This window comes from Sinocyclocheilus anshuiensis, unplaced genomic scaffold (assembly GCF_001515605.1).
Source record: "Sinocyclocheilus anshuiensis isolate Anshui unplaced genomic scaffold, SAMN03320099.WGS_v1.1 scaffold958, whole genome shotgun sequence".
Taxonomy (NCBI): Eukaryota; Metazoa; Chordata; class Actinopteri; order Cypriniformes; family Cyprinidae; genus Sinocyclocheilus; species Sinocyclocheilus anshuiensis.
In genome coordinates this window covers 559,450-573,678 of record NW_015539929.1, presented here as the reverse complement: position 1 = coordinate 573,678, position 14,229 = coordinate 559,450, and the positions used below count along the sequence as shown (strand labels likewise).

The 14,229-nt window shown below is 38.5% G+C and overlaps 2 protein-coding genes across 2 annotated transcripts in view; both read left to right on the top strand.

Annotated features, from left to right (window-relative positions):
• The first annotated feature begins 1,187 nt into the window (after positions 1 to 1,187).
• On the top strand, positions 1,188 to 2,190 carry LOC107686780 (E3 ubiquitin-protein ligase RBBP6-like). The gene is made up of 5 exons (XM_016483898.1): positions 1,188 to 1,310; positions 1,405 to 1,544; positions 1,631 to 1,809; positions 1,879 to 1,982; positions 2,062 to 2,190. Exons 1-5 carry the CDS (start codon positions 1,188 to 1,190, stop codon positions 2,188 to 2,190), a joined length of 675 nt encoding a protein of 224 aa, XP_016339384.1.
• A 2,208-nt stretch (positions 2,191 to 4,398) lies between these two features.
• st3gal3a (ST3 beta-galactoside alpha-2,3-sialyltransferase 3a) overlaps positions 4,399 to 14,229 on the top strand; it is a 38,202-nt gene continuing 28,371 nt past the window's right edge. Inside the window, exons 1-2 of the mRNA XM_016483897.1 lie at positions 4,399 to 4,575; positions 6,655 to 6,803. Of these exons, the coding sequence (XP_016339383.1) occupies positions 6,686 to 6,803 (118 nt within the window). The 5' untranslated portion in view covers positions 4,399 to 4,575; positions 6,655 to 6,685. The remainder of the gene's footprint in view (positions 4,576 to 6,654; positions 6,804 to 14,229) is intronic.

Here is a 14,229-nt window from a genome sequence, read left to right as displayed (position 1 = left end):
ATTAAAACCAATATTAGAAACTTCCGATCAAGTGAAAATATTATTTTGCATGCAATTCTGAAGAAAAAAATCACACTTTATGATAGTACATTAAAGGGATAATGTATCATTAAAAATAAACAAAAGTGATTAGGAGACTGTTTAATTGATGTTTTTATAGGTTACTACTGTTTATTTAATTGACTGATAAAATTATGAAATATAGTTAAATAAATTGGTCTTTCTTGGGCTGTGCGCAAACGTATACCGACGTTTACAGGAAAATACAACACATTACTTTGCAAAAATCCCCTAAAACAAGCGGTTTGGAGGACGGATGGACGGATTTTATTGGTGTTTTTTTTTGCTGTTAGCATACACTGATGATGAAGCTCTCATTCCCAACAACACATCAGTCATCATCAGACGAATCCCTGCTGTTGGGCTCAAATCCACAAACACAAGATTTGTCAAGTAAGTCACGTGACATGGACACAACTGTTATTATTTAGATGTAATATGAAGAATCATAAGTGTAATTGGTGTTTTAGTCGTTTGAACTCTTTGCTGTTTGGTTTTGCAGTAATCGGCCTGAACCATCATGTGGATCTTCACAAACAGTATGTAGAAAAGTGTTTGCATTGGTCTTCATGTTTATTAACGTTATTTGGAAAGGTTCTTCATCGAATATTCGATTCGTATGGTTATTTTTGTACTCTAACATCGTCGAATGGCTTCTCCAGTATATCACAGATAGCCACGTTTACTAAGTTTTATAATGTTACACTGTTTTTGATCAAACTGTCAGGACAAGCCATTTGCTTGTTGCGAGTCGAAGGTAAGCCCACTTCCACTGAACGGTTTTAAATAATATTTTCATTCTATATGCACTATTATACAATTTTACTTTACATTTTCTGTATGAATAACCGCATTTGCTGTATGATTACTGGAACATTACACAATAAAACTATTATTAATTCCTTCATTCTGATTGGGTTTCTGTAGACGAGCGTCTCGTTCATGTCTCATCTATGTCTCTGCGTGTCTTGTTCATGTCTCTGGTCTCCAAACTCTTATGTGACTGACCTCACTATTGTCCTAAATAAGCCTTGTGTCTCGTCACAGAGGTAAAACTCCAGTATTATTCCAGCAGGTGAGTGTTCAGACATTGAGAGTGACTGAATCTGTGATATACTGTATGAGAGATGCTCATGATTCTGACGTTCATCAGTGATGCGATGAAGCTGGTCGGACTGCTTCCACCAAACTACATCTGCTTCCGCTGTAGGATTCCTGGACATCACATTAAAAACTGCCCGAGCACTTGGGTAACTGGGCTTTGAGAGATCACAGCTGCTGTGAACTTGAGCTCTTTTCCCCGTCAAGTCTGTCAGAGTTTGAATGTCATTCATGAATTCACAGGACAAAAGTTGTGCTCCTCATAAACACATACGGAAATGCGCAGGGATTCCTCGTAGTTTCCTGGTGGAAGTGGATGATCCTGACAGAAAGGGAGTCATGATGGACAGCAGTGGGAAATACGTCATTCCCGTTATGGATGCGTGAGTTTACTGTACTTGCCCTTGCTGCAGGTTCTAGTGTTTGTTAAAGTCTTTTGTTTGAATCATGTTGTGTTTGATCTGTTTAGCGATGCCTATGCGATTGGGAAGAAAGAGAAGCCGCCCTTCTCACCCCAGAATGAGCCTTCATCCCCATCCTCATCCTCATCCGATCCGGTTCCTGCCGCGCTGCTGTGTCTGATCTGTAAGGATCTGCTGACCGATGCTGTGATGATTCCCTGCTGCAGGAGCAGCTACTGTGATGAATGTGAGTGTCTGATCAAGCAAAGATCAGTTAGAAGCAAACAGGCTGTTTCTGACAATCTTTTGGTGTCAGGTATCAGAACGTGTCTGCTGGAGTCTGACGGACACCTTTGTCCAACCTGCAGACAGTCAGATGTTTCTCCTGACAGTTTGACCGCAAACACTGTTTTGCGTCAAGTAAGACCTTAAACCCTGTTTCTTCTTGTAGTTCATCTTCTGCATCTTCAGAACTATTTTATGAACTTTTTTAATTCAGGAGGTGAATCATTTTAAAAATGGAACCAGATCTTCATGTTCAAACCATGAGCCGTCAATCCCGGTCTCCCATCCCAGAATCCTCATCAAAGAGGCGTCGGGATGTGAGAGGGAATCGTTCCTGCTCTAGATCTCCTCAAAACAGATATGGACCAGAAGTGACCACGCTACTGAAAGACTTTCAGTCCTGCATTGAAGAAACCTTGTGAAGTGTCACTCCTTGTCGAGAATAAACACAAAGCATCAAAATGTATTTGTGTTTGTATTTTTCATATTGTTAGGAGGTATTGGATATTGCAGAATGGAGTTTGTCTGTTGTTAAATACCCCAAGTTTTGACCTTTCACTCAAAAATTCTACTACTTCTGTTACACTAATATTAGTTCCCCTATGAAAAGTAGTAAAATAGTTCATATTTAATGCATAATGATACTGCATGGTATCATTATGCATTAAAAAGTAAGATCAAGTTATGAATGTTTATTCATGACTGTGAAACCATAACTCTTGGGAAACAGGAAGGACTTCGAAGGGAAGCCTGCCAAAACTGTCTTAAGTATTGTTGTCTCTTTGTGAAGTGATGCCCTTATTTAAAGCCTCTTCATACCAATTGTTAACAAAAGGTCTATTCATTTTTTTAGAAAGAAAGTTTCGATATGATGCTGAAGCGCAAAAGTTTGCTGATCCGTCTGTGACAGGAAACAGAAAGGTAAGTGATCTTTCATTAATAAAGAGGGTCATAGAGATCTGACTCACATAATGAACTTATGACCTAAATCAGCATGAGGTCAATGCTCAGAGATCAAAGTGTGTGTGTGTGAAATGTGTTTCCTGAGAATTGCACAGTACAGCAGCCTACGAGCTCAGACCACCTTTCACAATATATGTCAACAGGACATCTCTATGAAACACTTAATATCAAACATGCATTTATCTAAGAGACACATACCAGTCTTTATTTTAGTCAAGACCTCTGTAATTTGTGGAGCCACAATAAATAAATACAGCACCTTTAATTATCACCAAAGCTCATGAAGCAAAGCAACAAAAACTTCTTTGTTATGCATGTGAGATTAGATATGGGAAACAGGTTAATTCAGTTTTTAGAATGATAGAATCTGTTTCCTTTTAAAATTGCATTTGCATGCATTTTATTTTATTTTATTGCATTTGCATTCAACTTATTAATTTAGAAGATTGTATTTTTTCCAAATTTATTTTAAAATAAGAATAATGCAAACAAAATAGTTTAGTTTAATTTTGCTTCCTGTGCTCACATGTGAGAACAGACAGAGCATTGTGTTATTGTGAAGTGCATTTCCATTATCCTGCGGATTATAAGACTTTTTCTAAACTGTCCTTGGATTAGAACAGACTGCGGTCAACAATTATGAGGCAACAAGACTAAATGATCTCAGTGCACTTCCACTGAGAATGAACTTCTCTGGAAGTTGGGCTTTACTGACATCATAAGGGATTTTCCCTCTGAAAAAGCTGAAAAGGCATTTGTATTAATTTAGGTAGTAATATCTGTGCATCTTTTTAACCATCTTTTGACCTACAAAGTATATAGAGCTCTGTCTATACAAGTAGATGGATTTTGATTTTTAACACTGAACCCAAAAAAGTCATGTTCGTAACCATCATGTGAACATAGCACAAGACAGATTAAAACCAAGACTGATGAACAGACGACTTTTAAAGATGTATGGGTTACAGCCCAATAAAACACAATGAAAAGTGATTCATTGTGCAATAAAGAAGCACTGTGATATATTTATGGTATAGTGCATGATTATCATATTGTCATGGTCCTCCAAAATACCGTCGTAATGGCATTGTACTTTGATAATTGTCTGTTAGTTACAGATCTATTGTTATTGTTCTTACCATTAGTAATCTTTACAGTAGTAGTAATTCAGAGGTGGGGGGTTAATTTCAAAATCACACAAGGTCTCCAGATAATACTAATCCCGTGCGAATAGGGCTTAATACGTATAACACATAGCCTATCTCAAGTAACACACCACTGTGTGTTCACTCAGCTATGCATGAGTGTGTAGTAGTGGAGTATGGTGTGTGTGTGTGTGTGTGTGTGTGTGTGTGTGTGTGTTCTAATTTCAAAATCACACAAGGTCTCCAGATAATACTAATCCCGTGCGAATAGGGCTTAATACGTATAACACATAGCCTATCTCAAGTAACACACCACTGTGTGTTCACTCAGCTATGCATGAGTGTGTAGTAGTGGAGTATGGTGTGTGTGTGTGTGTGTGTGTGTGTGTGTGTGTGTGTTCAAGCCAATAGCTGTTCAGGCCTCACAGAAGGACCCTCCTCCTCCTCAACCCTTATGGCATGAACTCTGTTTTCTCTTCACCCGGGGAACTGAGCTGATACGCGGAGCTGAGAGATAAAAGACATGTTTTTCTCGTTCCGCCAGAAGAGCTGTAACGACCGACGTGTGAGACAGCGGTGTGTTTATGGACATGTTTACATTCTCGCTGCGTTTCTGTGAGGTAGGAGGACAGTTGGCCTCTCACACACTGACACGCGCTAAGCGTTTTGTTGACATTTTGTCTCTTGTAACGGCTGTGGTGTCGGCCGTTTCTTATTAACACCGTGTGTACGTTAACCGTGTGGTTGTATAGTTCACGTAATTGACGCGAGTCGGTGGGCCGAGAGGAGTTTAGGTGGTTTTGAGGTTTAGCCAAAGCGCTAACGTTAACCGGATGTGTGTGTTACCGTTATGTAGCTCCCAGACACACCGCGACCGGTAGCCGAGCAGCTTCCACTGGTTACCAGCTCAACCGACTTTCTGAATCGTTAAAAACGTTTACTAGTTATTAAAAGAAGTGTGGTGTTTTTTTTAAACATTGAAGTAAGTAGATTTAATTTGATACCAAACAAATGACCAAAAGTACTGTGGTGATGCGATTTTTGGACATTTAGCATCTCAGTACCATGTATTTGGAAATACACCATGATAATGAAGTACCTGGGAGTACCATGTAAATAACGTGGTTTTATCCTTTTAGAAGTTATGTTTCAGAACAGATCCCGCTGTTATTTTATGTTGTAAAATATATAATATTATATAAAGGTAACACATTAGATTAGGAAACACGTATTCACTTTTAACTAAGTGTTTTCCTTCAGTAATCTCCTAATTTGAGGTCTGTTGATAGTAATTAATGTAGTTAGTTGTTGAAGTAGTTATGTTTAGGTATTGGGTACGGTCACGAATATGGCCATAGAATAAGCCATTAACATATGCTTTATAAGTACTAATAAACAGCCAATATGCTAGTAATATGCATTCTAATAAGCAACTAGTTAATAGTCAATATCTTAATCTTATCAATCTTAATATAGTATAATATATGATATATTATTTTATATAATGCTCATAACATTTTATTATAATTAGGCCTGTCACGATAACAACTTTTTGTTGTGCGATATATTGCCCCAGAAATAATTGCGATAAGCGATATTATTGTCATTACGAGAAGCTGCAAAAGACACAGGCACAAGTGGAATGTACAAAACATGGTGACATTCATTTTTAAGTAAATATAATGGGCGTCACCAAATATTATTGAGCTCATGTACATATATTGCGCGATAAGTCGATATATTGATTATTGCGACAGGCCTAATTATAATTTTATTAGAATATTTTATTTTAATTATATTATTATTATATTTATTATATAATATATTATATAATTGAATACATCTAGAATGTAGCATGCACATAGGATTGGTTCTGAATTACGATAGAAGTTCCTCTAGGATTTTTTTCTTTTTTTCAAACTAGGGAGGCTGTTATCTGATACCATATAATTACTGTACCATGGTATTGCTATGGTACTTTTTTAATAAGAGTAGTCAATAAAAAAAAAATAGCCAAAATGGTGTTTTATCCTATTGAGAGCTATGGTATTAAAGAGACCCTGTTGTTTTTATAACATTATATTAATAATATGTATTGTTTGTTTATATTATATGTTATATTAATGTTCACGCTAACAAAAATTATATCATGATATCTGCGGTTCACACTAAAATGTAATAGTTGGTTCGTAATAATAATGAGGAAGCTTGTTTCGATGGCGTAAACCGTTGAAATTTTGCCACATGAAGCCTATTTTTAGATTATACAACAAAGCATCTGAATGAACTGGTTTTATTTTATTAATATGACAGACCACGTGGTTAAATCAGGTAGAAATAACTCCTTAAAGAAACAGTTGCATGTCACCAGCTTATAAACCGCTTCCAGAATGTTTGCTTACATCAACAAAATCATTTTAAAGGGTCAAGAGTAATTTCTAACTGTAGTAACTAGGGTGGTTTGGTGGAGCCGGTTACTGCATGTTCTGAACGCATCCGCATAAAAGTAACACATCTCTGTTGTTCCTGACCCATGTTGAACTCATCAATCGTGTTACCTAACATTTTTAAGCCATTGAAATAAATACCAGTTTAGGTTTTAAACTGTCATGAATTGAAAGACCAAACATCAGTTTATGAAGTTGCCGTTTGTCTTGCGAAAGCATGCCGTGATTGATCAGTGTGTTGTGTGTTTTCAGGTGACTCAGACCGGATGAAGCCTCGTGTGAGATGATCAGGATGAAGTCCACACGTAGCTTCGTGTTTTTAATTTGTCCCATCATGGTGCTGATATTCCTCTACTATTCGTCTGGCAGACTGCACCTACGGAGCCCAGTCCAGAAATCTCGTGAGTATACATGTCGTCATGTGACTATTTTCTTATGTGGAACACAAAAGGAGAACGTCCGACACACATGCCCTTAAATGAAATATAATGATTTTTTGGCTACAAGTGGTCAGTACAGAATGAATCAGCATGATGCAGTTTTCTAGCTCTAGTTAGTCACACACAAGAATCCCCTTATGTGTGGTGTCCTTTAGAGTAAACGTTCGACGGCGGGGATCTTTGAAAATGCTTTTTGTTTCTCTGAGGCTCTTTTCATAACAGATTTTTCATTTCTCTAAACAGTGAAATGTCACAACTTTTGCTTCCCTACATCTGGTTTTCCCCAGTGATACATAATGCCTGAAATTAAGGCTGTTGGTTTAGCAACCTTTCTCACTGATTGTGATTCTGCCTGGTCTTCCTGTTTGACATCAGATCACTGGGGAAGCCATGATCTTAAACTGAAAAGACCCTGGAAAATAAAGGTTTGGTTTGCGATGATGTCCAGAGGAGGGAGCTAAGAGCCCATCGCTGTCCATGTCCACCCCATGGAATAAGTCCAAAAGTAGCCAGCAGGTTAAAAAAGGGTCAGCTTTGAAGACAAAATAATACACAAAACGATCTTTGCTGTGATGGAACTTTGCTTAGAATTACTCTACTCAGCAAAAAGATCTATTTTTGTCTCTTCAAATATTTTGTATTTCACAAAAGCACCTTTTAGATTTGCCGCTGATAACAGTTTTCACGGTTTCTTTCACACTACAAGTTTAAGGTGATACACTGTACTTTCACACGCGTAACACAGCACCACCACGATCGCATGTCACGAGAGAAAATTCGAAGCTGTGGTATCTGATATCACCTCTAATGCAGTGAATAAGGGAATTAATTATACATCTTTGAATTAAATTAAACTTAATTATACAGCTGAAAGAATTTGATTCCTATAACTATTAGCAACAAAGAAACTACTGTTTAAAGGTTTGAGGTTAGTACTTTTTTTTTATTATTTCAAAGGAAGTCTCTTATGCTCACCAAGGCTGCATTTATTTGTTCAATAAATACAGTAAAAACAGTTTTGCGAAATATTATTGCAATTTAAATTTGCGGTTTTCTATTGTAATATATTGTAAAATGTAATTTATTCCTGTGATCAAAGCTTCATTTTCAGCATCATTACTCCAGTCTTCAGTGTCACATGATATGATCCTTCATTCATTATCAATGTTTAAAAAAGTTATGCTGCTTCATACTGTGGTGCATTTTTTTAAGGATTATTTGATGAATAGAACGTTCAAAAGAGCAGCATTTATTTGAAATAGAAATCTTTTGTAACATTATAAATGTCTGTACTGTCACTTTTAATCGATTTAATAGATTCTTGCTGAATAAAAGTATCTTTCTTTTAAAAAAAAAAAATCTTACTGACCCCAAACTTTTGAACGGTAGTGTATATTGTCATGTATTATAAATTGATTTGTGATTAAAGAGCAGATATCTTTCATGTTTGTGATAATGAAACGATGGAAATACGAATCTGTTGTTCATTATCTGTGCTGTTGATACTAAAACATTTGGTTCTGACTAAATGCAGAGGTGAAAATATGCAGTTATTACATTAAAGAGACTAAAAATGACTGTAGTTGGTGTAGTCTGGTTGATTCAGTCATTAAAGTGCCCCTATTATGCCATTTTTACTGTTCCTAATATTGTTTTGGGAGTCTCCTACAATAGGATTACATGCATGCAAGGTCAAAAAACGCTTTCGTTTTCTCAAAATATGCATTTAATATCACCTTATTTTCCAGCGATTGTCAAACGATTCGTTTGAAGCAGTTCTAAGATTCAGTCTCTCTAAACCCCTCCTTTCCGTGAGCCTGCTCTGCTCTGATTGGTCAGATGGCCTAGTCTGTTGTGATTGGTCTACGGCGCATTTTGACGTATTTTGAACGCTCTATAGAAAATTATTATCTATTATTTATCCTATTTACAGGTTGTGATTCAGTGGATCAGCTGGTCCAAATAAACAGGATACTGATCCATCTTTCAACAGCAAGCGTTTTGTGAATCCCGCGTTGAACTCCCCGAGATTAGAGAAGCAGTCGTCAGTAGAATGACGTGTTTGTGGGCGGGGTCAAGTTGTTCGCGGCCGGCCAACGTAGAACATAGGCGCGCATTATGCAAATGTGTTACCCCGTGACGTGTTGCCATCAGGAAAATGGTATTCGAATTACTAACGACTCATTTCAGCTGTACAGAGTCGATTATTTTGGGAGACATTAACTTTATTTATCGTGCACTTTCAGCTTTACAACTTTGCAGATCGTTTACATTCACATACAGATACATTACACACTGCATGAAAGGCAATAATGGAAATGGCATAATAGGGGCACTTTAAACCTTGTATAAAACATTTTATGTTTCATGTAATCATTTATAGAGTTCAGGTAACTAAAGTAATGACAAACAATAAATTGGAACTGGGAATAATCTCTTTAACGAAGTCTGATCAGCATTTGTTAGTAATTTTGCTGCATTTGGCTTTTTGGCACATACAACAGACAAAAGCTTCAGGACTTTTTCTCGTTCACCAGGCTACGTCACTCTAAAATTGAACCACAAAATGCTACCATATTGCTTACTGTGTAACTAGTGTAATTCATTATCATGTAAGTGCAAGAACAGAAAATCAGCTTTTCTCTGTTCACAGTCACACACAGACTTTTCTAGCGCTGCTGCATTTTGCACATTCCTTATACAGATATGGTGTGGTTTCTATGAATATTCTTGGTTCCCTCCAAAGTCCACCTGGCAGAAACTCTTGACTGTAAATCAGAATTGAATTTAGCCTTGATGTTTTATTATAGATGTTTGGTACAATTGACCTATCTGTAAGCCCCTCCCCTCGAATGCAGAAGCTCGCATCGGTTTGATGGTGTTTATGCTACAAAAATGGGAAAACAATGTGCCTGGGGTATTTGTAACACTGATTCCAGGTATCCTGAGAGGATGGGCAATGGAATTTATTTTATTCCATTTCCTAAACCCAAACAAAACAGAGCAAAATGTCCGTAAGCATTTAACCCTGTTACGCCCCATGGCTCGAAAAGGACGTAACAAAAACGGGGACACACAAGAAAGTGCGAATAATATACAAAATGTATTAACAAAATAGAACTATACAGAAAGAAACAATGTAACATGAATAAGTCAGGAATCAGTGGTGTAAAGTTAAGTGAATGCATGAAAGTGTAATGGTCTGTAGTAATGTTGGATGTAAAAAGTAAACAAGGTTAAACAGAAACCAAACGAAACCAAGTCCAAAATGCAGCTCGCCTCTGGCCAGTTGTCATACTGCCTTTTAAAAGGCAAGACAGGAAACCAACAGCAGGTGTCCTCGATGAACCTATCAGAGAACAATCAGTGGGAAAGTGGAGCAATACCACAATTCAACCCAGAGATGACGCACATAACGCATGGGTCGTCACACTCCACCCCTTAAGACGGGGGTCTGTCAAGAATCCCTGTAATATACAAAACAAAAAATTTGTAAAATATTTCACATCACTTCAATTACCCAGAGGAGCAATGCATCAGTGCATCAGCGACAATATTTTCAGATCCTCTGGCGTGTCAAATATCGAGGGAGTAAGCCTGTAAAAACAAAAGACCAGTGGATGAGCCTTTGATTCGGGCAATGAAAAGAATTCAGAAACGTCAACGGGTTGTGGTCCGTGTAGACAACAACTGGTTGACCCAAACCAACATAAATATCAAAATGTTGTAATGCTCAAATCAAAGCCAAAGCTTCCTTTTCTACCACAGAATAATTCAGTTGATACGAATTAAACTTGCTGGAGAAGAAACTGACAGGATGGACCACGCCTTCCTCATCGTCCTGTTGGAGGACAGCCCCTGCACCAACTTGACTCGCATCCACCTGTAACGAAAAAGGCCTCTCAAAACAAGGGGCAGCAAGGACAGCAGAAGAACACAATATAGATTTGACATTTTTAAAAGCCAGTGCACAATTTGATGACCAAACTAATTTTGCCTTGGCCTTTAAAAGGGTCAGTAAGTGGTGCGACAACTGAAGAGAAATTACGGCAGAAGGAACGGTAGTAACCTACCAATCCTAAAAAACGCATAAGCTCCTTTTTTGTTATAGGAACAGGAAAGTCACAAATAGCCTGAACTTTAGCACTTAATGGCCATACCTCTCCGTTCCCCACCACTTTTCCAAGGTAAGTTATGGTAGCCTGAGCAAAACTACATTTTGCCAGGTTCACAGTCAATTTGTCCTCTGACAAACGCCTCAAGACAGCACACAAGCGTTTTAAGTGTGAATCCCGACTATCACTGAACACTACAAGGTCATCTAAATACACCGCACACCCCTCAAGGCCTGAAACTACTCGGTTCATCAGCCGCTGAAAGGTGGCAGGTGCATTTCTCAGCCCAAAACTCATAACCCTGTACGAATAGAGGCCTGATGGAATAACAAATGAGGAGATTTCTTGAGCTCTTTGACTCAAAGGCACCTGCCAATACCCCCTCAGCAGGTCAAGCTTGGTTACAAATTTGGCAGAACCAACCTGGTCAACACAATCATCCACTCGCGGAAGTGGGAAACAATCAGGCTTTGTCACACTGTTAAGTTTACGGAAGTCTGTACAAAACTTTACCGAACCATCAGATTTTGCAACCAACAGGCAAGGAGATGCCCAGTCTGAATTCGAAGGAATCGCTATCTCATTTTCCAGCATATATTTGATTTCTGCTTCCATCAGCTTCCGTTTCTCTGGTGACACTCGATAATAACGTTGTTTGATAGGAGAAGCATTACCCACATCAATATCATGTTCAGCCCAGTCGGTTCGCGTTGGCGTGTCTCCAAACAGTTCTGGAAAACGCCGTAACAAAGAAATCAGTTCTACAGACTGTGAGGGTGGCAAATGAACCAGAGTAGCGTCAAGCTTTTCCAAAGACTCCGTATTATTTAATCACCCACGCAAAACACTATCATCAGGTTCATAACCCTCTTTCTCCAACTCCTTCTCCCCTAAACAAAAGTTCTTAACATCGGACTTCGCAAGAAGTACTTAATGAACGAAACTTTCACTATTTAACTTAGACTTCTCATAATATGGGTTCAACAGATTCACATGAAATAACCAAGTAGACCTCCGATGCGGAGTTGCCACTATATAATTTTCGTCACTCAGTCTAAGTTTTATCACATATGGCCCCTCAAATTTTGCTTCAAAAGGAGAAGACGGCAAAAGACGTGACACAAGAACCTGGTCTCCCGGCTCAAAAACACAGCGTTCAGTTTTGCGATCGTACAACTTTTTCATATTCTTCTGCTGCTTTTCAAGTTTAACACTGGCCAACTGTCTTGCTTGTATCAATCTCTGACAAAAACCATCAACATACGAAAGCACATTTTTTTGGTGAATCTGAACTTTTAACTGAACTTTGAAGCACTGCCGAAAGGTCACGAACTTTATGGCCAAAAAGTCATTAGGACTAAACCCAGTGCTTTCTTGCACAACCTCACGTGCAGCCAGTAATAACCAGGGCAATCCCTCCTCCCAATCTCTATCCAACTGTACACAATAAGCACGAAGGAGAGATTTCAAAGTTTGATGAAACCTCTCCAACGCTCCTTGGCTTTGTGGATGATATGCACTAGCACGATTATGCTTAATTCTTAGCTGTTTCAAAACTTGTTGGAAAAGATGAGATGTAAGGTTTTTACCCTGATCACTCTGAATGATTTTAGGAATGCCAAAAACTGACATAAACTGCGACAAAGCTCTTACAATTGTGCGCAAAGGATAGGCAGAAGGGAAACGTGTAGCTAAACCCATACCGGTAAGCAAATATTTGCTTCCCAACTTTGAACATGGTAGAGGACCTACACAATCCACCACAACATGTTCGAAGGGTTCACAATTTGCTGGAATCGGACTTAACGGAACCGGTTTCAAGTTCTGATTTGGCTTACTAGTAACTTGACAAGTATGACACTTTTTAATGTAAGCTGATATATCACGCTTCAATCGTGGCCAAAAAAAATAATGCAAAACCCGATCATAGGTTTTCTTGACACCAGGGTGACCAGATTTTTCATGTGCAACTTCCAAAACAATAGAATGAAACTTTGTGGGAACAACCACTTGAACAATAGGATCACCAACAAAATCCTCGCCATGAGGACTCCTTCCTCAACAAGAGTCCGTCCTGAACAAAGTATGCTCTGGCAACATCGGGCACGTCACTGTCAGAAAGAGCAAGCGTAAACAATTCAGCCAATGAAGAATCTGAATGTTGTTCCTTACTCAATTCATCTGTGGAGAAAGGAAAAGACCGATCAGACAAGTCCGGTATAGAAAGAGAAACAACTGCCTTCGACACTCTCTTGGTTTCATCTGTCAGCACACACTCAGCATTTTTAGTCATAGTCCAAGTTGCGACAGCCACGGGGTCTCCTTTTGTAACCTCCTGAAGCAACTCCCCCTCAGACAAAACCATACGAGATGAAGACACATTGGGCCAAACCTGATCTCCTGCTAATTTGTTTCCTAAAATAAGGTGAACACCCTCAATTGGTAAAACAGGACGCAGTCCTACCACTATCTCACCAGTTTCTAAATCAGGTTGAAGCTTCACTTATGTAAAGGAATCCGTAAGCATTTAACCCTGTTACGCCCCATGGCTCGAAAAGGACATAACAAAAACAGGGGACACACAAGAAAGTGCGAATAATATACAAAATGTATTAACAAAGCGTGAATAATATACAAATTGTATTAACAAAATAGAACTATACAGAAAGAAACAATGTAACATGAAGCAGTCAGGAATCAGTGGTGTAAAGTTAAGTGAATGCATGAAAGTGTAATGGTCTGTAGTAATGTTCGATGTATAAAGTAAACAAGGTTAAACAGAAACCAAACGAAACCAAGTCCAAAATGCAGCTCGCCTCTGGCCAGTTGTCATACTGCCTTTTAAAAGGCAAGACAGGAAACCAACAGCAGGTGTCCTCGATGAACCCATCAGAGAACAATCAGTGGGAATGTCAGTGTGCAATACCACAATTCAACCCAGAGATGACGCACATAACGCATGGGTCGTCACAAACCCTAATCCCAATGAAGACAAAAACGCTAATTTTCTGGTTGTCATACTCTCATTAAGTTACAATTTTCATCTGCTCAAGCAGAACGTTAATGTCATCTTGTGCTTCAGCAAGGTATCTCTGGCTAAAACTAGCTAACATTGACGTTAGTGAGTCAGTGCTAACGTACAAACCTAAATAGCGGACTGTTCTCACGTCTTGTACAGTGTAGGTCAAAAACACATAAATGAAGGTCTACATTTCAGTGCCTCTCCATATTAAACTGGTTAAATGTAAATGGATTTAATCTTACCCTGCGGT